General features: G+C 39.0%; 2 protein-coding genes across 4 annotated transcripts in view; one reads left to right on the top strand and one right to left on the bottom strand.

Moving 5' to 3' along the window:
• Positions 1-253: 253 nt before the first annotated feature.
• LOC109071908 (Bloom syndrome protein homolog) lies at positions 254-24,488 on the top strand. Of its 3 annotated transcripts, none has more exons than XM_042743956.1 (22): positions 254-507; positions 789-1,528; positions 1,661-1,796; positions 1,868-1,968; positions 2,075-2,195; positions 2,582-3,324; positions 3,435-3,611; positions 4,072-4,190; positions 4,269-4,382; positions 4,465-4,563; positions 4,724-4,872; positions 5,058-5,164; positions 5,255-5,415; positions 5,541-5,736; positions 8,283-8,473; positions 8,712-8,856; positions 9,000-9,199; positions 9,296-9,491; positions 9,838-9,960; positions 11,937-12,138; positions 12,235-12,443; positions 24,350-24,488. In XM_042743956.1, the coding sequence occupies exons 1-21, from the start codon at positions 413-415 to the stop codon at positions 12,422-12,424; spliced, it is 4,305 nt and encodes a 1,434-aa protein (XP_042599890.1). In that variant the 5' UTR covers positions 254-412; the 3' UTR covers positions 12,425-12,443; positions 24,350-24,488. The 3 variants fall into 3 exon arrangements, with proteins under 3 accessions (XP_042599890.1, XP_042599891.1, XP_042599889.1); XM_042743957.1 differs by lacking the exon at positions 24,350-24,488 and having other exon boundaries at positions 789-849; positions 940-1,528; positions 12,235-12,535; XM_042743955.1 differs by lacking the exon at positions 24,350-24,488 and having other exon boundaries at positions 12,235-12,535.
• Positions 15,313-24,532, bottom strand: part of LOC109112782 (FERM domain-containing protein 5) — a 103,262-nt gene continuing 94,042 nt past the window's right edge. The window contains exons 14-15 of the mRNA XM_042743958.1: positions 24,400-24,506; positions 15,313-18,410 (exon numbers count right to left, since the gene is read on the bottom strand). Of these exons, the coding sequence (XP_042599892.1) occupies positions 17,818-18,410; positions 24,400-24,506 (700 nt within the window). The 3' untranslated portion in view covers positions 15,313-17,817. The remainder of the gene's footprint in view (positions 18,411-24,399; positions 24,507-24,532) is intronic.

The following is a 24,532-nucleotide window of genomic DNA, read 5'->3' as shown; positions in this document are numbered from 1 at the left end:
CAGCTGTCCAATCAGAGAGCGAGCTACTAATACGCGTTAAGCGTGAGCTTTCAGCGGTGCTATGGTGATGTTGAGTGGCGCGCGTATATTATATATCTGAATATAAAAATATTTGTGTTCGGTGGCGGTAATTGTAAAGGCATTTAAAGTCACTTTCTCTTTCTTTCTCTTTAATGTTCACAAAACTGTTCACAAAAAGACAAAAACTATAGCAAACATGGTTGTTGTTTTTTTCTGCGTTTGTATTTTCGCGTTCGGTGTGTTTTTGTGTTAAATCAAGTGTTGTAATTTCGCATTAATTCTAACATAGCATGGTTGTTGTTTTTTTCTGCGTTTGTATTTGTTTGTGGGGTTGATTAAACGCCATATACATGAATACTGAGGATTCATATTTACTATAAATTCGCACACAATGCCGAGTTTTCCTCAAAACAACCTAAAGGAGCAACTGGAACGACACAGTAATGCTGCACAGAACAAGCTGTCACTGCTGAAACTAAAGCCTGGGTAAGAACATTATTATATATAGATAGATTTAGCTACAGAGTAATTAAAAAAAAAAGTCAGATGCAGGATAGTTAATAAAGATTAAAGTACAGAATAAAAACAGTCCGATACAAAACAGATAGATGGATAGATAGATATGTTTAAGTACAGAATAAAAACACAGGAATAATAGCGCCTGCAAAGACAGTCTTTAACTAGATAGATAGATAGACAAATTAAAGTGAACTGACCATGTCAACATTTCATATGTGTAGCCTAACCTCTGAAATTTCTCTGTTTAGGGGGTTTTGTTTCAAAAAGAAGTCTTCATCAGGTATCACCAAAGTGGAAGTTCCTCAAAAGGTAACTGGTGCACATGTCTTAGCAAACAGGAGTGTCAATATTCCCAGCAGCTGTGAAGTAACCAAAACTCCTGTGACGTTTTCACAAAAGCCTGAGAGAGCTGCTCCGAAAGTCAACTTCTTCGCTGCACCCAGCAGACCGAAGACAAATACTGTTAATCCATTAGTCAACCCATTTGCTGTGAACAAAACACCTCCTGTCCAATCAACCATTAAGGATTTGCCAAAATCTGCAGCCTTACCTAAGGATCAAACTGTGGGTGAACCTAAGTGTGACATCTCCCAACTCTCCTTCAATGAATGGGATGATTTGGATGATTTTGAAACCCCAGTCAAGGCAAGAATAGTGTCCCCAGTTACAGAGACCTCTACAAAAAAGCTAAGTGTATCGGACCAGAACACGTCTCCAAATTCCTCTTGTGCTAAGAGAGATGAGACTACATTAAAGGGAGGTTCACAGGTTACAGAATCCATAATTACCCCAAAGGAAGTCCTGACAGATGCTAATAGAGTCAGCACAGAGCCTGCTGAGAGAGAGCCAGAGGACTCGCCCGTTAAAAAATCCAAAAGACATAAGAAATCAGTCCAGCAAAAGGTGTTACTGAGTGACACTAAAGATGAGGAGATCATTGAGTGTATTACACCAGATAAAAATGAAAAGGACATCAAGTGTTTGACAAGTTAGTGCACCTCAATTTCCACAGTGTTTACCACAACAATTCATCATTCACCACTTAATAAAGAAAAGATTGGTGTGTTTAGATATTAATATAAAGCTCACAACGAAATAATACCAATCATTTGACTTGCAGCTGCTGCAGAAGAGCAGTGGGCTGAGACAAACATAGACATTGATGAGACTGAGACAGACAACTTTTATGAGGATTTCATCCCCCCATCCCCTGGTCCTGATGAGACGAGTCCCTTTGACTCAGAAAAGGAGAAAAGGTAACGTGAAAAATGGCATAATTACAGTTTCTTTTTGTTTTAAGTTTATTTTCTAAAACTCTGTTTTATAGTTCATCTGACCCTGTTACACATGCTGACAAAAATGCTCCACGTCATGAGTCTGCCTCAAACCTGTCAGCACCCTTTGATGAACCTGCTAGAGAATTAAAAGGTATCATTAATGCAGGATTTAACTTTTTTGTATTCAACCATTTGCAATGGTTGATGTAAATAGATGAAATGATGTAATGTGTCTAATGTGCATGTATTTGTTTTAGGACCTGATGATGCTCTCTTTACTGTTATGGAGTCTATTTGTCATCTAGTGGACTCTATTCCAGAGCATGAGCTCATAGCATTGACCTGCGGCACAGAACTGTTAGTGCAGAGAGCTCACAGGTAAAGCAACAAAGGAGAACTCTCTCTATGGGTAAAAAAATATATTTTGAATAGTCTTCTATTACTTTTTTTTTTTTTTTTTGCTTTTTTGGCATAAAATATGCTTTTAAATATGAAATATTCTGTATAAAGTCAGCTTTTAAAAATAAAGGCTGTTCTTCTAACCCCTGAAAAGATTTGGCATTGTGGCATAATTCTTTTGTGTCAGGTGGCCTTTTTGTAAAATTCACCCTATTTCTCGTTAGGGAGGAAATGTTCCAGTTATGAAAGCGTGATATTAATTTGTATTGTTTTCTATTACTATATTGGTGTTTGATGACATTACTGCTTGTTTCAGTATAACTAATATAACTCTCCATTATACTGTGTCTCTGTCTTTACCACAGGAAAAGGATTCTTGCTAATGGTGCACCATCTAGAACATCTCAGTTAGGCCCAGCAGCAACTCCATATTCTAGTCTGCTTAATAGAAAAGGGTTTGGAGTCACACCCTCTAGTCTAACATCATCTATGACCCCAGTGACATCAGAAAAGGCTGTCAAAACAGGCTTTTCATTTCACAAGTCCATTGCCTCCGTCATATCTTTGGAAAATGACAGTGTGTTTGAGGATTCTGACTGCATCTTCAATGGGGTTGAGACCCCTGGTGGTTCCTGGAATCCTAAGAGCACCGCAAAAACAGCAACTTATAGGGACATCTCAAACAGGTCAAGTCCCCCTTCAAGCAAATCTGTGTCAAAAACGGATAAGTGCTACTCAAGGTTGTCCTTCAACGAGTCAAACAATCAGACTTCGGGTGGAGATCAGGTTGACTTGTTTTATTCCCCCAAAAGAGTAGATTCAGGAAAGAGAAATGCTGAGAGCAGTGTTGAAACCAACATGGAAGTACCCAACTGTTCTCGAGCAGATACAGAGCCACTTGATGACTTCCTTATTGATGACTTTGATATTGATGATTTTAATGAGACTGATGTTCCAGATTATTTTGAAGAACCTCCAAGTGTCTTGGCATCAAGAGACCGCTTTGATGCAAAAACGGCATCAGTGCGGGAGGGAGGGCCTTCAAAACCTTTGGAGAGAAAGACTGTAACACCACCAGCACTAAAACCTACCAAAACATTCAACACTGGTAGGTTTAAGTAATGTAATATCCCTTACAGTCTAGTTCATGTAATTAATGAATCCATGAAATGGCACGATGAGCAGTTATCTGGTAACAGTTTATGCCTTGATCTGCAGAACCTGTGTACAGAAACCCAGCTCATGACCGCTTTAGAGGCTTCAGCTTTCCTCACAGCCCAGAGATGATGAAGATCTTCCATAAGAAGTTTGGGCTGCATCAGTTCCGATTCAATCAGCTGGAGGCTATTAATGCCACACTGTTAGGAGAAGATACATTTGTACTGATGCCTACAGGTTTGTTAAAAATGTTACAGCAACATGAGTCATTATGACTCATATTTCTTGTTTATTTTGATGTTAGACTAGACATCCCAGCACACTGTCTTGTCTACACCTGCAGCATGTCTGGCTGCATAATGTTTTGCATGTTTAATATGCATGTATAGATATAGTGTTCATGAACTAGTGGTCAGCCAGTGTCGTTTTTTTTCCCGGGGGTTTTACAATAAAGATATTTATGGCCAGTGGTGAAAATCAGTTGCAAATTTATTTTATAATTAAAAATAATTTTATGCAATATTTGAAAATAGTAAGAAAATAAATTTATTTATTCACAAATCTGTAAGTAGACTTTGGTCAATGCCCATAATCTTAAAATAGCAAATATATCATTTGATTGTACTTTTTTTAGTGTATAAGCATAAAATTGTTTCCTAATGACTAAATGTTACAATTCGGCACAACCCCTTTACAGGTGGTGGTAAAAGTCTCTGCTATCAGCTTCCTGCTTGTGTCTCTGCTGGAGTGACTGTTGTCATTTCTCCTCTACGGTCTCTCATAGTTGACCAGGTCCAAAAGCTTACCACATTAGATGTAAGTCCGTCTTTTCCTTGTGCATAGTAATTGTCTTAACCTGATGAAAACGGTTGCTTACTGTGACTTGTGTTTCAGATCTGTGCAACTAGTTTATCTGGGGACAAAAAAGATAGTGAGGCTGCAAAGATCTATATGCAGCTGTCTAGGAAGGATCCCCCCATTAAACTGCTTTATGCCACTCCTGAGAAGGTGGGATTCAGATCAGACAAGTGTATTGCAAGTTTGCATGCATATCTATAACAATATTGATATTTGTAGTTTTTGTTCTCAGGTGTGTGCAAGTGGACGGATGATCAGTGCCCTTCAGAATCTGTATGAAAGGGGTCTGCTGGCTCGCTTAGTCATTGACGAGGCCCATTGTGTCAGTCAGGTAAACTTAACTGAAAATTGTATAGTGCAACAAGAACAGTCAAATATATGTGATTTAAGTAGTGAAGACAAGACAGTGTTTTACATAAATGGAAAATATTGGCACTGTAAAAAGTAGCAGCAAAAACATTGTAAAAGAAATAGATCCATTTCTTCCTCAGTGGGGTCATGATTTCAGGCCAGACTACAAGCGTTTACATGAGCTCAGGCGGATGTTTCCCAATGTTCCTATAATGGCACTGACGGCCACAGCCACTCCTAGAGTTCAGAAAGACATTCTTAACCAGCTGGCAATGACCCGTCCTCAGGTGTAAGTTTTCCTGCAAGTAACTGCTGATTCACATTTTTGTAAAAAGCATGACATTCTGATTAATGGCACTCACAAGTGCTGTTTAAAAATCTTACCAGTTATTTATTCTTTGATACTCAGTCAGCCATGAAATCTATAGATATCAAATACATGTGTTAGTCATATTCAAATTGTGTTTTTTATAGATTCACTATGAGTTTCAACAGGCACAATCTCAAATATTCAGTTTTGCCAAAAAAGCCCAAGAAGGTTGATGAGGAATGCATTCAGTGGATCAAGAAATATTACCCACGTGAGTGCTGTCCAGATTGAGACCGTCTTTAGCAATTATAATTTCTCACCACAGCATGGAGACCCTATAAATCATGTTGACTGTGTGTGGGTGACTCGGGGATTGTGTACTGCTTGTCTCGTAATGACTGCGACACTCTGGCTGACAGTCTTCAGAGGGCTGGGATCGCAGCGCTGGCTTATCATGCTGGCCTGAGTGACAGCGACCGGGAATATGTCCAGAATAAATGGATTAACCAGGATGGCTGCCAGGTGAGGCACTCAGTTTTTAAAATGATTATAAAACATGGACCAGCGCTTTTGACCGGGCAATTTCACTTTCCCAGATTCCCAGAAATACCGCTTTTATTTTTAACCATTCCATTTTTCATTTTTAGGTCATGTGTGCCACCATAGCATTTGGCATGGGAATCGATAAGCCAGATGTGCGTTATGTGATCCATGCCAGTTTGCCCAAGTCAGTGGAGGGTTATTACCAGGAGTCAGGCAGAGCTGGTCGAGATGGAGAGGTTTCCCACTGCATCCTCTTCTATTCCTACAGTGATGTTATCCGCATCAAGAGACTCATTGCTAGTATGTTCTGCAGGATTTTTATTTATTCTTGTAAAGAAGCTAGGATATACAGGTCCTTCTCAAAAAATTAGCATATTGTGAAAAAGTTCATTATTTTCCATAATGTAATGATAAAAATTAAACTTTCATATATTTTGGATTCATTGCACACCAACTGAAATATTTCAGGTCTTTTATTGTTTTAATACTGATGATTTTGGCATACAGCTCATGAAAACCCAAAATTCCTATCTTAAAAAATTAGCATATTTCATCCGACCAATAAAAGAAAAGTGTTTTTAATACAAAAAAAAGTCAACCTTCAAATAATTATGTTCAGTTATGCACTCAATACTTGGTCGGGAATCCTTTTGCAGAAATGACTGCTTCAATGCGGCGTGGCATGGAGGCAATCAGCCTGTGGCACTGCTGAGGTGCTATGGAGGCCCAGGATGCTTCGATAGCGGCCTTAAGCTCATCCAGAGTGTTGGGTCTTGCATCTCTCAACTTTCTCTTCACAACATCCCACAGATTCTCTATGGGGTTCAGGTCAGGAGAGTTGGCAGGCCAATTGAGCACAGTAATACCATGGTCAGTAAACCATTTACCAGTGGTTTTGGCACTGTGAGCAGGTGCCAGGTCCGTGCTGAAAAACGAAATCTTCATCTCCATAAAGCTTTTCAGCAGATGGAAGCATGAAGTGCTCTAAAATCTCCTGATAGCTAGCTGCATTGACCCTGCCCTTGATAAAAACACAGTGGACCAACACCAGCAGCTCACATGGCACCCCAGACCATCACTGACTGTGGGTACTTGACACTGGACTTCAGGCATTTTGGCATTTCCTTCTCCCCAGTCTTCCTCCAGACTCTGGCACCTTGATTTCCGAATGACATGCAAAATTTGCTTTCATCTGAAAAAAGTACTTTGGACCACTGAGCAACAGTCCAGTGCTGCTTCTCTGTAGCCCAGGTCAGGCGCTTCTGCCGCTGTTTCTGGTTCAAAAGCACACGCCTGTGCACGGTGGCTCTAGATGTTTCTACTCCAGACTCAGTCCACTGCTTCCGCAGGTCCCCCAAGGTCTGGAATCGGTCCTTCTCCACAATCTTCCTCAGGGTCCGTCACCTCTTCTCGTTGTGCAGCGTTTTTTTGCCACACTTTTTCCTTCCCACAGACTTCCCACTGAGGTGCCTTGAAACAGCACTCTGGGAACAGCCTATTCGTTCAGAAATTTCTTTCTGTGTCTTACCCTCTCGCTTGAGGGTGTCAATGATGGCCTTCTGGACAGCAGTCAGGTCGGCAGTCTTACCCATGATTGCGGTTTTGAGTAATGAACCAGGCTGGGAGTTTTTAAAAGCCTCAGGAATCTTTTGCAGGTGTTTAGAGTTAATTAGTTGATTCAGATGATTAGGTTAATAGCTCCTTTAGAGAACCTTTTCATGATATGCTAATTTTTTGAGATAGGAATTTTGGGTTTTCATGAGCTGTATGCCAAAATCATCAGTATTAAAAACAATAAAAGACCTGAAATATTTCAGTTGGTGTGCAATTAATCTAAAATATATGAAAGTTTAATTTTTATCATTACATTATGGAAAATAATGAACTTTTTCACAATATGCTAATTTTTTGAGAAGGACCTGTATTGGTGTGTTAACTCACTGTAAACAATCCCTTAAAGGTGCAATAGGCGATTGTCTTTAGAAGCATTTTTTTGTTATGCTGGTTGAAAGTCTCTTCACATCCTGAGAGCAAACATTAAGTTTGGGATTTTTAATGACCACAGAGAGTCAGGACCTCGGTTTAATGTCTCATCCGAAAGTCAGTGCTTTATTTCAGTATAGTGTCCCCGTTACTACATTTGACACAGACCACAGGGAGAGCACCCCCTGCTGGCCTCACTAACACCTCTTCCAGCAGCAACCTAGTTTTCCCAGGAGGTCTCCCATCCAAGTACTGACCAGGCTCAACCCTGCTTAGCTTCAGTGGGCAACCAGTCTTGGGCTGCGGGGTGATATGGCTGCTGACGAGTTAAGTGGTCTAAATGTATTTATCTGTATTTATATATTCTGTGGAAGGCATAGGACCAAGAAATGTTTGTCCAATCAGAATGCTCGTTCCAAGCATTTTGATTGACTTTCCTACCTGCCTGTCAACACATGTACCTCTGCGCACCCTGTTTGCACAGACAGGATACGTCATCCTGTACGCTTTGCAGACAGAGCGAGAATGGCAGGCAAACTGTAGTAATGTTGCCTCTGGTCATCTAATCTGTGTGTGTAAATGCCTTCAGGGGGCGTGGCATGGACGGCTATCGCAGGGTGGGTTGGACGTTCGCTTTCAGTGCTACCAGGCTAAATCTCCTACTGCACCTTTAACAAAACTGAGCAATACATAGAAATATAACAGAGCACTTTAAATGTTGCATTTGTTATTCAGTTAAATTACATGTTTTAAGGTGATCTACAGAAACATGCATTTGTCATCTAAAATCCAGACACTATTGTACAGTCATAGTTAACCTGTCTGTGTGAGTGTGGCCTACATAACGGTTAATATAATTGCAGTGGATAAAGATGGCAACCAGCAATCCAAAGCCACCCACATCAACAACCTGCACAGCATGGTGCACTTCTGTGAGAATGTGGCCGAGTGCAGGAGAATCCAGTTGCTGGCTTACTTCGGCGAGCACACATTCAATACAAGCTTCTGTAAAGAGCATCCTGAAGTCATCTGTGACAATTGTGCCAGACCACATGTAAGACCATCATAGAATAATTTCATTCTTTATAGCGTGCATTATGCAAATGTCATGCATAACAATAAACTGTATAATTGTTCACAGCCATTCCTTGGAATTGGATAACGTTTGCTTGCCAAACAATTTCATTGATACTTGCTTTGACTAATTGTTTACTGGTATTTTGAATATAGTGCCATTTTATGTTAGTTACAGATACAAATACAAATTCATACATCTTAATGCTTGTCTCCAGAAATATAAATCAAGAAATGTCACCGATGATGTGAAGAAGATTGTGAGGTTTGTGCAGGAGAACTGTGAGAAGGTTGGAAACAGATATGGCAAATCCGCCCAGCAGAACAGGCTCACTCTCAACATGCTGGTCGACATATTTCTGGGTAAGAAGCCTAGCAGGATTTGACCGTCATAAATGATAGTGTGAATATTACTATGAATATCCTTTGCCTCATCCAGTGCTTGAGATTTAATGCCTGTCAGGATGGCTGCTCGAGGCCTCAATAAGAATATCTCTGTGCGGCAGGCTCCAAGAGTGCTCGGATCCAGTCCGGAATGTTCGGAGTAGGAGCAGCATATTCCAAACACAATGCTGAGAGGCTTTTTAAGAAACTGGTGCTGGATAGTGTTCTGATGGAGGACCTCTACATCACTAACAAGGGGCAGGCAGTGGCCTATATCTCTGCTGGGCCTAAAGCCATGAGTGTACTGAGTGGTTGCATGCAGGTTAGACTATTAATATTGTTATTCTCACCTGTGACACTGATCTTTATGGCCAATACCGATGTTGTATGCTCTATTAATGACCATACCCCATTGCAGGTTGAGTTTGTTGAGACTGAGACTGCGTCCAGCATCAGGAAGCACAAAGCCTCTGTGATTGAGAATGTTTCTAAGAGAGAGGAGATGGTTAAAAAATGTCTACAGGAACTCAATGATCTGTGCAAGAAGTTGGGCAAAGTCTTTGGCATTCATTACTACAACATTTTCTCCACAGCCACACTCAAAAAGATAGCTGGTTAGCAAATTTTCATTACATATAATCTACACAAATTACATATAATATTCTATCACTTGTAAATGTTTCTGAAAGCCTTTGTTTATGTTATAAATAAATAAATTGGGGAGGGAAGGAGTAAATTAATAATTTAATTAAGGCTACATTATGCTGTAATTTATTATCTGAAATGTGCTGATTTAACAGAAGTTACTTAAGTTTTTTTTTTTTTTTTTTTTTCAAGCAGCTTTACATAATGTGTCACGAGGATGAAACACCTCATTAAATTAAAGCAATTAATTCCCTTCCTCTTTTTCACATCCCCATGTGCTTGGTGTTAAATGTATTGTGATGCATTTCTGTGCAGAAACTCTCTCGTCTGATCCGGAGGTTCTGCTGCAGATTGATGGTGTGACCGAAGACAAGCTGGAGAAGTATGGAGCTGAGGTTATTGAATTGCTGCAGAAGTACTCAGAGTGGCAGCTGCCTGGTGAGGGTCTGACAGCACACTATATAGATTATGTCCTCAAGATAAACGCTTTCCATGACACAATAAATAATCCTACATTACAGTAAACCTTTCTAGCTTCAACCTTGTTTTAGAGACTAGCATTCTAAATTGAGGCAGTCCCCAGGTCTAGAAATTTAAATACGCATCTATAAGATTTGGTCACATTTACCACAGACAAAATCCAGTTGGTCATGCAAATTCAGTACTTTGACCAACAGAATGCTTCATACACTGCTATATTATTGGCAATGAAATATCGCTAATGTGATTGCAAGTTTAGGGTGTATAAAGTTACAATATATATATATATATATATATATATATATATATATATATATATATATATATATATATATAAAAAATACTATATGGATCCTCTAATTTTACTAGCTGATATTACTATTAGTTTAAAGCTGCCTCATACATATTTATTTCGTCAATGTAATTTCGCTTAGTCTAAGATAAGTTCAAAATACTTAATATAATAAGAAGCCATACTACAGTTGTGATTTGGCTTGCTCTACCTATAAACTTTAAAACAGATCGTATTTCATCTAGCTCAAAACAGCCAACCTAAAAAATCAAGTCATACTCCTAGCTTAAAGGAGCCATGTGTAATGTCTGGCAAAAAAATCAAGTCATACTCCACATTCCATACCAGATGGGGGCAGTATGCCTCAATAAAGTGAATTGGTCTACTCTAGAGTAACAAACGAGAAACGGCATAGTCTCTAATGCTCCGCCCCTACCTTCACAACAACCCTAGAGCCATAGCCGAAGCCTAAAGGACGTTTTTGCCTCCAGAGGAACGTTGGGTGATTTCAAGTGATTTTGAAACATGACATCTTCAAGCTACTCCCCTTCACCTTTACCAGTGAATATGTTCATATTCGTTTTGTTCATATTACATTTTGAATTGTATATACACATTATTTGAATTAAATTAATTTGACAGACAGCATTCTGTCAACATCATTGGTCAACATCAGACAGCTGATGTTGACCAAGCTAGCGCCAACCAACGTAACCAGAGCTGCCAACTCTCAAGCATTCACCGTGAGACACACGCAATTGACTCTTTTCACACGCTTTCAAAAACTTGACCGCTCTGAATATAGTGAGAGAGTGCGCGCGCGGCCCGTGGCGCGCTCTCTCTCTCTCTCTCTCTCTCTCTCTCTCTCTCTCTCTCTCTCTCTCGGGTTCATTATCATCGAAGACATTTCAAGCTTCTTAGGTAATGTTACATTTTAGCATCAGCTTGGTAGAGACGGGCTTTGGTAGATAACAGGTGAAAACCGGATCGGATCTGTGGGTAAGTTATAGCTAGCTTACTATCAAACGCAGCTACGGTTAGCCATCGCTAACATTAGCACGTTTATCGAACAGCCTTCGATACATTTCTATGTTATAACTTACCGAAAAAAATACGCAAACGTATAAAACAAACTTCTAGCGAAATACTAACAGCATCTTACTTACCAATCCAAAAGAAATGGTGCAAGTTCGGAGTCGAAGCTCATTTCTTTCAAGTCCATCAGTTGTCTCCAGCGATGGAAAGCAGTGCCGATGTTTACTCAGTTTCGGCTCCTTTTCTTATTGGATTTGATTTGTGATTCCGAGCGCGGTTGCTTGACATCAGCTTCAAGTACGCCCACAAGCCGTGCGAGTTATTCGTGTATTGCAGGTTGGCTGGTGGTTATGTTGCCCGCATACCGCCTCCCATGGCCGAACTATTACGACATATTACGACACCTGTCGGGCCGTGGCTAGTAATGCTAATGCTAATTAAGGTTGATATCTCTGCAGCACTATAACTTGACATTTTTTTAATGACATCATCGCCCTTATTTCTTCTCATTCTTTTGATGCGTGTAGGTCATTTTTTGGATATTTTTACCTCAATTTTTACACATGGCACCTTTAAGAGATATAATGTTCTCACACTTCCTCTGCAGCTGAGGCACAGACAGAGAGTTCAGGGTGGATTGACACAACAAGAGGCCATCAAAACGAGGAAGATGACGATGATGAAGGGGACACCACATCAACCTATTTCAGAAGCACCTCTGGACGAGGAGCAAAGAGAAAGCAAGGGTCTTACTCCAGAAAACCCAAAAGAAGAAAAGGTGCCAGCAGCCAAAACTCCTCCTCTAAAGGGTCAGTATGTTACAGCAGAAGTATTGATGGATTGTGCGGACTTTCATATCGGCTATATGAACCAAAATTAACTGTCCCTCTCAACCCCTATTGTAGTGGATACAGCAATAACTGGTCCTCATCAAGAGGAGGAAGAGGGGGATACAGGGGTGGTAATCGAAGTGCAGGCAGAGGTTCCAGGCCGGCTCCATCAGTCCCAGCAGTGAAGAGGCCAGGCTTCATGGCTTTGCCCACCCCACAGACTGCTGCTCGTCCATTCCTCAAACCAACATTCTCTCACCTCTAGAATCAGAATACTTCTACTGGTAATGTCATTTAATGTGATTTTGTAAATATTTGTAATTTGTAAAGAGTTTTTATACACTGATATTGAATAAATAAATTAGTTTACATTTTTGATTTACATTTTCAACATTGAAGCGCAAGGGTATATATTTCAAAACAAATTTTGTGGGTTTCAAATATATTTTTGCTAAAAAAAATTTCTTTGAAAAGAAAAGAAAATTAAAAAAAAAATTGTGCTATCACCCCATTTCTTACAGGTTGCTATATCATCTTTAAGAGGCCAGTATAGTTTGCAGTAAGTTTTCAAAAAATATTTTGGGGGGAAATGCCACAGTGAAGCAGTGAGGGAAAGGAAATTAATTTCTTGGATTAGCAAATTAGAGAACCATCTGATTAATTCATACATACAGAATGTTTGCACTGTGAACTATAAACCACAAGATATCTCAAACTCTTTTGAATTTTTATTTCAAGTTTGAATATTTCCATGGCACCAGTTACAAGGGACTATCAGTGAAACATTTTCTTTATACCATTTTCATGGAAGGTTTCCTACAGTACAAAGATGATTTTGGAATGAATCTGACTTAACAGGAACTGCATTTGGCACATAAATGTTGTATATAGTTCAGTATTCATATATTAAGGAACTAAAGAGCAACCTTCAGTCCCAAACAGAAAAGATGCAGATTACAGAAAAACATGCCCACAGACAGACATCTATGCATATACAAATGTGCATGTATATGCATATCTGTTGAGGGGACTGTGGGGGCTGGCAAAGTGACAGAAGCACAGTACAGTAAATGAAATGTGTTGCCACCACTGATCTTTACAGGATCTCAGTGCCATAGTAAATCTTAAAGCTACGGTTCAGGTGAAGTCAGATTTTACCAAATAATTTGGGAATTTGTATGCAAGCATGTAAGGAGCAGTTCATTCTAATGATGATGAAATTTAAAGCCCCTGGTAGAATATTTATCAGAACCTCACAAAGTCGATCTGAGACGTCACGCAGCTGCTTTCTAATGCGAGTGGTTCAGTGAATTAACTCTAGGAATCTCTTTTATAAACATGGAGGACATCCTGACCTTACTTGGAATGCGGTCCAAATCTTTAAATATCAGCAGGCATTTTATACGAATTCACAACAGAATCTAACAGCTGTAGCCACCCATACCAGATCTTGAATCACCATCTTTAATAGTTTAGCTTGAAGCTGTAACATTTTGTTCATGCTGTCAAGGTATATTTGAAGCCAGTGAAGTGCTTTATCTGCACTCTGCAGTGTACAGTAATACTCCTGAAAGTCTACTTTTTATAGTGTCATGGCAAGTGTTCAACTTCCATTATACTTACACTTGTATACCAAGAAGCATAAAAATACTTCTGTACAAAGTTCACAGAGGGACCTTGTGAAATAACCCAGTTAGATAATTACAGAAATGATCCAGTTTAGCTGACAATTGTCCTTTACTGGACCCTTGCATTCATCACAGTCAAACCTGGCCATTCCATACAGTACAAGAAAACTGTCTAGAGACAAAAGTATGAAGTAGAAGCGCACAAGGACAGTAGTAGCAATTGCCCTTGATCTACTAGTCTAGGAAGCAGGACACCAGTTGAAACTTGTGCAATAGGATTTCAAGGATGAAGAGAAGCGTTAAACTTCAGAAAAACAGGACACTGACATTTCAGGATCCAAACAAGATAAGTGCTCACAATGAGTATAAAATGTAGCAAATTTTGGCAATAATCGTCATATAAAATGAGCCTTTTAGTTAAAATGCAATTTTGCGTCTAACTTAAAAGGAAATGGATTCATTCTGAACTCCTTAGAAAACAACAGGTAGTCTGACTTGCTACACAACAGCACAAAAACCATCAAAATGATTAATCTGTATGATTCTATAATTCAGTTTATTGCTTATTGAATGGCGCTGCCATGCAGGACTGACCACTGAGGCTACATAATGCTGTCAATGAGTAAAATTCGATCCACTTCGGTTATTTTTCAAAACCTTAAAGGGTTAGTTCATCCAAAAATGAAAATTAGGCTGCATTTTACTCACCCCCGAGGCATCCTAGGTGTATATGACTTTCTTCTTTCAGACAAATTCAGTCAGAGTTATATTAAAAATGGTCTTTGATCTTTCAAGTGCTTTCATGGCACTCAACGGGTGTTGCATTCCTTCCGTTAAAAAAAAAAAGTGTCTCACACGGCTCCGGGGGGTGAACAAAGGCCTGCTGTAGCGAATCGATGCATTTTTGTGAGAAAAATATCCATAATCAAAATGTAATAATCACTATAAACTAGTTTGCGCTCACTGTTGCGTTGCGCATGTGCCGATGAGTCTTGTGAAAACCAACGTTTGTTTACAGGATCAAAAGTAGCAAAGTTTCCTTTAATTTAGCAAAAGAAAACCAGTCTCCTCTTGGCTCATATCGAAATCCTCTGACATTCTTCTTTACAAATCCTCGTTTTGTACTTCTAATTAGTGACCATTGTTTTGTTTTGATCTCTCCGCTGCGTTTCCGTGTGCGTCACTTCTGAGCAGCGCATGCGCAAAGCTGACCTCATACGTCATGCTCCCAGAACTGCTTCCAGTGTACAACAGTGACCACAAGCTAGATTCAAGTGATTATTACATTTTGAATATGGATATTTTTCTTACAAAAACGCATCGACTGAAGGAATGCAACACCCGTTGAGTGCCATGAAACAGCTTGAAAGATCAAAGACAATTTTTAATATAACTCCGACTGGATTCGTCGAAAAGAAGAAAGTCATATACACCTAGGATGCCTTGGGGAGGTAAAACCTAATTTTCATTTTGGGGTGAACTAAAGCTTTAACTGGTCTTCCAAGGTTTTTTTTTTTTTTTTTTCCTCAGCTCAAAATCCATTTATTGATATTCTGAATCAAACCCCATCATCAATGGCATGCAAGTACTCATCAGAGCAACACCGTTGCATTATTGTACTGTAAAAACAACTGTTTGATCAGATTCTACAAAAATATAAATGGACTTGTGCCACCACAACGCTGTTATAATTTGGCACATCAGAGATGTTATAAATACATGCATGAATACTTGTCAAGGTAAGAGACATGCATAACTCCAATGGCCCTCTCTCTTTTTCATGTGTTTCAGCAGTTTCTGCTACGGTTTTCCATGCGCCTCATATTTGTTCATCGTAGCAAAAAACAGTTTCAGCTCCGGTGGTCTATGGAAGACAGCCGTTCTTCCAAATGGTTATAAAGGCATGTGACATGACTGCACAATTCAGCTAGTAAAACCTATTACTGTTACAGTCAGCTGCTTCCTAAAACATCTCAGCCGTCATTTATTCACTAGCACCATAGTGATTCTGGCACAACGTCAGATTATGATTGGTGGATTGAAGCCTGTTCATTTAAAATAACTGTACTAGTAAAGCCAAGCTTGTTAGCTAACACAAACTAATGCTAAAAGCTGCAATTATTGTGAGTACCAGTGTAAGATCTCAAACATCCCCTAATTACCAATAGCTTGTTTCTCAACCCTGGTCTCTTTTTCACTGTACACAAAAATAATTCCACTCCTTCTGCATTTTGCATTCACTTCCTCTATTTTTCACTTTCTCAAATACAAAAACAAGTACATCAATAGCAGTTTCAAAGGGGCAGGCATAAAATAGATTATGTATGGTAAAATAAAACCCCTATCCAACTTGCATGCCACTGGAAGAATCTTCTGTCTTCAAATAAATCATAAAGACTAATCAGGACTTGGTGTACTGAAGACTAAACCTGGCCTTCTAGTACATATTGCCCAAAACAACAATTAATTCAGATATGTCTGAGCATACACACACAAACATACACACAGTATTTTGGCTAAACTGTGTATAAAGTCATCAGTATTGTTCGAATGCAAGGCCAATATACAAAGGACAGGGATGGTTTTCTCATTACTGATTAAGTGAGTGAATTGGAAATGGATTGTAGATCTGGATTAAAATCTTTCCCATGTCTCACTTGACAGAAAGGCCATAGATTCTAGACCTCATCTGGAACACAGAGCTAAAAAAGGTATAATTTAATTTTCAATAACAAAATAACATTTCAGTTTCTGTTAAAATATACATGGAAAAACTGTTGATATATTAGGAAACTAACTACTTTTTGTACAAAAAGTACAGCATTGTTATTGTAATTAAGAATAATCATAGCATGATTTCCACAGAATACAAACATAAAACCAAGGTCGATATGGAATAAAAAAAAAAAAAAAGAAAGATTATTTTATACAGTGGGATTTTTTTTCTATTGAGAATAGAAAATTAAGAATGGAAAATAAAAAATAATTATAATAAAGCAAATACACATACTCAAAAAAATTATGCACTTATTACTTAAAAATTAAACCCTTACAGTATTGCACATCTACTGTAGCTAGATTGGATCTATGGGTGCTAGTTGCTTTTAAATCAATCATGATAACTTTAAGAGATACTGACACGATTGGGTCACATGACAGAACACAATTTATACCAATTAATTTTTCTGTATCCATTAGAAAAAACTTTTTTTTAAAAGAATTGTACTTCACAGCTTGCTACCGCCTAAACACAATTATATTCCTAAAACGTATTTGACACCCTAAAACTCAAGCCACCAAATACACAACTCATGTACCAATCAATTTTTATCAATAACATCATTTTCAGTCTTTCCTTATCTCTCACATCCAAAATAACTTGCACAATCTTACCTTACATATAACCCTCTGCTGATCTGATCGTTGATGTGGTAAATTATAGCAGCCTTCAGAATTTACTAAGAGTTACATGACGGATGAATTATGCATAAACTCAGAAAAGCATTGGTTTTCAACTTTCTCGTGCTTTCCAAACCCACTCTACCGTACCAACTTGACTTAACGCACCACATTCTTTAATAAGACTTTAATAATTATTATTTTAAAATAAATATAAATGAATGCAACATTCTCGTTGCAACAAAATATTTCATATTCCCTATTTAAGGAACGATATATTCTTCTCAAGTCTTTGAATTTTGTTTTTTTTTTCTCATTTTTTTGTAAAAATAAAATACCTGAAATGACCTGAAATCCAAAACAAGGAAACCAAAAAAAAAAAAAAAAATGTCTTTGTAAAAAAGAAAAAAAGATAACAAAAATAAAGGTGTAAAAATGGACGGGGGAGAAAGAACTAAAAGTGGAAGAGAAGAGGAGCTGTGGGCCTGGTGGTCCACCATGTGTCAGCAGGAGTGTCATGAAAGAAGTTCATGGGACAGGTCGATGCCCTCCGTCTCTCTCTCTCTCTCCACGTGTTTAGCGTCTTCTCGACCCCAACAAGGGAGGCTTTACGAGCTTTAGTGCCTCATTTTCACTTGTTAATGAGCAGCCCGCCCACCCAGCGGAGCTTGCAGGCAAACCACCGTCTGAGGGGACAAAAGTATTCGTAATGGAACTGCTCAAACTCGGGGGTCTGGCGGATATCACGTAAAAATGCAATGTCAAGGTCGGACTCAGTGAGGATGATGAGGAGGAGGAGCAAGACAAAGAGGAGTCCAATGGTCACAAGGAGCAGACGGAGTACACTTAAAACAAACTTATTCACCTGTTCCGTCTCGCTGAGTGCAGCCTCCCCGCCTGCGCTCTGCACAGGGCCCGCCGCCCTACTGTCCACTCCTAACTCGCCCACATCGCCCACAGTGGGCGTGCCTGCCTCAGATTCTTTCTCCTCCTCGATGCTGCAGGGGGCGCCGTTGATCTGGCGCGAGACCGCCAGCTCCAGGCTGTGCTCGGCCACCGGTGTGGGCAGCACGCTGTCGGAGGGACTGTAGGTCTCATCGGAGATGACGGCTGTCCTGTCGCCAGAGTCCGTCACCTGGCTCCTCGAACGTGGGATGAAGGATTCGCTGTGGGACACGGAGCGCACAGGAGTGGAGTGGGCACTGTCCCGCAAGGATTCCAGACCTGGATGGATGGAAGACGAAAGATAAGAGAAAGATAAAAAGACTATAAAGATTATAAAACATTTTACTCTTTGCTTAAGTTAAATCAAGGCTGACTTTTCTAGGTTACCATTGTGTCTAATACCAAGTTCACACTGCACTATTTTGAGAGCCAATGAGAGAGCAAGATACAGAGTTGCGGGAGGAGTCATAGACCACTAAATCAACAATCCTTGCTCCCCACGTCTCCCCAACAATTTCCTCCATAATCTTTTTATTTTTTGCCCTTTTGTTATGAATCAGCACACAGACCATTTGTATTGCAAACTTCTTAAGGGGCTACCATTTTAATAACATTTCCAGTCTCGTGTGAGAACTCGTATCTTGCGTTATTTCTTTATCACTTCTCACATGCATTTGGTTACATACACACACACACACACACACACACACACACACAAAAAAAACGGAAGAGAGGGGCGGGGTGAGCAGCAGCTCATTATCATTTAAAGAGACATGAACCGAAACGGCTCACTGTGAACAGAGCCATTTTTGACAAGATAATAAGGGTGTTGTTTTACAGTACATGACCATTGAGGAATTTTAACCAAAGTATTTTGCAGACATTTCATGAAGACCCTTAAGAATCATACCATGTGATGTCCCCTTTAATATAGAAGGTCCAGACAAAATTCATAGGCTACCTTGTATGTGAAAAGCAGTACATCAAATGAGTAGTCCAAACATGCAACAGTTACAAAATATTACACGATAATGTGAAAAAAAGAGAATAAATTACGATCTAGTCTAGACACTCTAGAACTTCGGCTTTTCATTTTCGCATTATCTGAGTGAAAATTAAGCGGCACATCCAACTGGTGTGACGTCATTTTGAACAATCAGGTTTGTTTCAACAATCCTAAACAGTTCGCCGAAGCTGGAAAAGTTCAGTCCTTTGAACTACCATTGATCCATGGTGATTGTGTTAGATTGGTGTGCTCTGGTGCTCCTCCTCCTTTGATGTGGAAATCTTCTCTGGTTCATTTCCTCCATTCAGTCCATCAAGGTCTGACATCTGAGTAAAACTGCGATACAGCAAATCTGCTTGCTTTAAAGCAATCTATTGTATAAAGCGCTAAATAAATATGATGTGCCTTGACTGTCTTCTCACCACTGCCACTTTTGGTGTTTATTTTGCTATTTACATATTCATCTAAATGCTTCTCTCAGCAGGAGGGGCAGCGTTTGACCTTTCCTTGACAGGTGTCTGCGTGTTTGAGTTGACCAAATGGCAGATCTTTTCTGTATTCTGACGTATATTCGAGTGCAAAGAATTTTTGAAAAAGAAAAAAATGTAGAGCAGAAACTTGATTATATGCACCAGGTTGTTAATATGATTTTAAAATGTGAGTGTTTCATTTAAATATGGATGAAGATTAACAAAATGTCAGCCATTAGCAATTACTTTTTTTATTTTTCTTGTCAAAAATGCATAGGAAAATCAGGTCAATCGTGTCCAGTCACAGCATCTTATTCCGGCCTCAAAGGGTTCATTTCATACAACCTGACAGGTAGCAATCACAAAGTACAGAAAAATACGACAAGGTGTGCACTGTGTTTGAGGGACAATATTAGAAGGGTCTCATAAAGGTGACAGCCCTAAATACTGAATCACAGGCCTGGAGTTCAGTAATGTGCTCGGAGCAAAGCAGACCTGAGCGCTAATGTGAAAAGACACTTCCCAGCTTGTTTGCTCCAATAGACACTGTACTTCAAGCCCCCACAGGCCTGGGAATCACACATATTGACAGGCAAACAGCCAACTTGCTGAGGTGTTGTAACAATTAGCTGCACATGGTCAATCCAGAGGACTAGACCTCACCATACAACATGCACATGTATATATAGCACACAATCTTAAATAGCTACTAACTTAGAAAGGCTTTAAATAGGTTTTGTGATACCAGTCTATTATAATGCAGTACAGAAGTTACATGATATACAGAATCCATTTGAGAGGGGATGTATATTTCTGTTCTTAAACATAATAACTTTAACACCATGATGTTAAGAGGATTCGTCACAGTAAGTGACCATATAGGCCACAAAGTGAGGATGCTGCAAATCTCCCATAAATCCTCATGCTTCACTTCTCGCATACTCTTTTCCTCAAGGAACCCCGGGTAGAGAAGCATACGAGTTTTGCTGAGCATTAGATTCTTGAGCGTGTCATCGCAGACATGTTATATCTCTATTCTGATGTGAAGGGATTAGGATTTCATCTTTTGACGATGTGACATTTTACTGCTCAACCAAAGGCCTCTCATTCACAATATTAAACATCCTGCCAAAGAGAAAAATAGTCACACATGAACACATCTGCTTTAGTGCATAAAGCTGAACTCAGCTCTCATTAATCTGATTTTAAAGAACCCTGGAATTTAACAGCTCAGGTTTAACTTAAAACATGAGCATACGGTTATAAGAAAAAGCTTGCGAAGCCTTTGTATTTACCTGTATTTCTGCATTAATAATTCATAAAAATGTGACAACCATGTTAAAATAAAGTAATCTGCTTTACTTGCATTCGCCAATACTGATAACACTGTTTAAACATTTACAGACCAGACAGTAAAATGTGAACACTCAATGACTGTTAAATCTTCTTTGGCAGTAATAGCTTCCATCTATTAGTACTGTAGTTTGGAAATCCCTTTTTAAACTTTTTAAACTGTTTCTTTCACTCTTCAGTTCATATATCTGGGGTTCTTTGTGTTAGATGCTCTCTTCAGCTCATGTCACGATAGTGCATCCATAGAATTGATGTCTGGATGAGAGCACAATTTCTTCTGTGAAAGCAGTTCCAGTGGTGAATTACTTCTTGTATCTACGTCTTCTTGTATCACCGAGCTTCAGGTGATGAACAGCTACCCTGATATTATCATCCTCCTCTCACCATGCTTCACAGCTGGAGTCAGGTTTTAGTTTCAGGCTGCAGTCCTTCAAACATTATGCTGCGCATTTCTGCAACTCCTGCAGTTCTTTTTTCAGCTGCATTTCACACTGTCTTGTTGTGATGTTTGCAAGATGGCAACTCCTTGAAAGATTAGTAAGAGCACTGTATGTCTTACACTTGCAGATTGTATAAAAAAAAACACATAAAAAACATGTGTTCTAAAAAATTGAGACAAAAACTCTTTTCTTCTTCTTCTTTTTTTTTATTAATCAAATGTAAATTCATGTCCCAATCACATTTTCTTGGTGAAACAAACATTACTTATGCTATCAGAAGAATAAAAAACAATTCTATTTTATAATTTTACATTATAATATGAAATCCATATTCTATTTTTTAAAGCCAAGTAAGAATCTCAAAAAGTTAGCATTTTGCATTTATTCCAAAATAAGGCAGGAGGCATTACCTCCTCTCATGTGACTTTCTCCCATTCATTCTCAATTACCCCCCACCAAATCACGGCACACTTTAGGGGTTCAAAATGTAATTTAGTCTTACGAGGGCAAAGCTGTCTTCAGTATAACATGATTCTTCAAAAATCATTCTAATATGCTGATTTAGTACTTGTAATTTATTTCTAATTATCACTGTAGAAAACACTTTTGCTACTTAGTATTTTTAATCATTTTATTTTATGTACAGAAAGCTCAAAAGTCTTCACTGTCACTTTTGATCAGTTTAATGCATCCTTGCTCAATAAAAGCATCAATTTCTTTCAAAAAAAAAAATCTTACTGACCCCAAACGTTTGAGCAGCAATTCACGTTCTTTAGAATTAAAGCACTCCACACCTCAAAGAGCTTTGATAACTGACAACAAACACCATCACAGCAACACCAACAGAAATTCCATTACCTGCCTTCTATTCTAACCCACCTAATCCGATTTCATCAAAACAGCAGAAATAAAATACATCTTAATGAAAAAGACCTTCAGTAAAATCTAATCAAGCACACACACATTAGACTTTACCTAAAGCTGTGGTGGGCATTGCATAAGCTGGTGAAGTCATGGGCAAAGGTGATGCCCGCAGCTGGTCCTGCTGCCCCGTGAGGGCTGGGTAAAGGGGCAGCACGCCCAGGGCCTTTCCAAGCATACGAGGCCCCAAACTCAGCACCCGAACCTTTACATCCCGATAGCAGTGGTTGATCATGCGCAGGTGGACGTTCACCCGGGTGGTGATGCGGATTAGGCACTTCACCATGTTTATCTCTGAAAAGTGAACGTCTGCAGCTGCCGGACTTCTTTAGCTGTTACCGGTGCCCTATTTCCACCGTGGGCTGCTGGGTAAAGGCTTGGCTGTGCTGGTAAACGGCAGTGTAGGCACCCAAGACGGCGGTGGCCAATCCTGCCCCACCCAGGCCTCTCACCTCCTCCTCCCTTCTACAGCCAGTGACTTAAATGGCCAGGAAGGTCCTGTCTATTTTCAGAGGAGGGTATTAATACTCCTGGAAGACTCACAGTCAGCACATGCAGGGTAGTTGACTTTATCCTCCCCAGCTCTCTGAGCCGATCGCACTACAGACAAGAGCTCTTCACAACATCTTAAGATGGTCTTTTCTGTGTTGAATCACAGAGAGAATATAGTGACCAGAGATTTAACTATGCTGTCTATGTAGAGTGTACTCATGTTGAGAGAGGGCAGTGCTCTGTTGTGATGCTAGTCTAACAGTCAGGCTCATTAGATGAGACCCAGTATGAAGGGGTGGGCAGAGGACAACGGTAAGCCTTGGATGGGTGGGACAAGATGGCACAGCTGGTGCCACAGGGAAGTGTTAGTACTAACTGTACACAGCTGGCACAGAAATAGAGTGGTGTGACTGACAGGAGCACCTGCATCTCCACTCCTCTCTAAGTGACGGCAGGTTCAGCCTCATATTACTGCATGTGGTCAACTTGTGAACTTTGGTGAGGGCGTGTGTGTGTAAAAAAATAAATAAAGAAAAATCTCTCTCTCTCTCTCTCTCTCTCTCTCTCTCTAAATATATATATATATATATATATATATATAAACAGTATATTATCAATTATTATATATATGTATGAGTAAAATATTTGTATGAAATAATTATATTAATTTCTTTTTAAAATTATATAAATATTAAAAAACATAAAACTAATTATAAATACTTTTTTACTTAATATATTATACATTTTACATAGAATATACAGTGTGTGCATAATTATTATGCAAGTTGATATTCTGATCATATTTTTTTCCAAGCACATTTTACCAATTCCTCATGGGCATTTAATAATATTTGACTTTTCAATCTGAGGTTAATCTCTTTTTGGCTCATTTTGTCTATAAAGAGAACCTGCTTGATAATTATGCACACCTGAATATAAGGAGTTTTTCCACTTCCAGCCTTCATGGACAATTATATATCATTTTTATTAAATACAAAATTATTAGTAGTAAATTAAAGATTGATGTCATTTGGAATTGGAAAATGTGCTTGGGAAACAAAATATGATCAGAATTATCAACTTAACAATAGTAATTATGCACTCACTGTGTACTTTTAAAAAACACACAAAAGGCAAAAATGCATAATTCATTATTTTTAAATAACAATAAATAGTAATTAGAGTGAAACTATTATTTAAAATAAACCAAAAATAAATATTTTATTAAATATATTATAAATGTTACTACACAACAATACACTCACACATACATATATGCATAGTAAAAAAAACATACTGGTTGCAACACAAATATCTAAAACATAAGCTACAAAAACATGCTAAAATATTGCCTACAATAACTTGCATTGGAAGTGTTATAGTTTAGTTTTTGAGTGCCTTTATACTGGCATAAATTGCCCTATTTTTATAAATTATATGTTGCTGTATTATAAGTTGGCTGTTTTCTACAGCATTTTGATGATATTACAAACCATTCAGTGCTTTGACATTTAATGCTCTGCCTGTGGTTTCAAGGTTTCAGCGTAGAGATGAACTCAGGTTAATGGGTTGAACTGGACTCTCACCTTCCATGATGGATATGTGTACGGCTCTCCGGCGGGTCCGTGGGACACTGCTCAGCCGTGGCCCATGCGTGATGGATGGACAACTTCTGCTGGGCACCAAGCCAGCCCTGTGACCACATACACACTCAGGACT

This window comes from Cyprinus carpio, chromosome B18, assembly GCF_018340385.1.
Source record: "Cyprinus carpio isolate SPL01 chromosome B18, ASM1834038v1, whole genome shotgun sequence".
In the NCBI taxonomy this organism is placed as follows: domain Eukaryota; kingdom Metazoa; phylum Chordata; class Actinopteri; order Cypriniformes; family Cyprinidae; genus Cyprinus; species Cyprinus carpio.
The sequence above is the reverse complement of the archived record's forward strand: the minus strand, read 5'-3'. Positions and strand labels throughout refer to the sequence as shown.

Coding starts and splice junctions, on each gene's coding strand:
- LOC109071908 (XM_042743956.1), top strand. CDS start 413: ATGCCGAGTTTTCCTCAAAACAACCTAAAGGAGCAACTGGAACGACAC. Junction 1,797..1,867: donor GACTCAGAAAAGGAGAAAAG/GTAACGTGAAAA, acceptor TCTGTTTTATAG/TTCATCTGACCCTGTTACAC. Junction 3,612..4,071: donor ATTTGTACTGATGCCTACAG/GTTTGTTAAAAA, acceptor ACCCCTTTACAG/GTGGTGGTAAAAGTCTCTGC.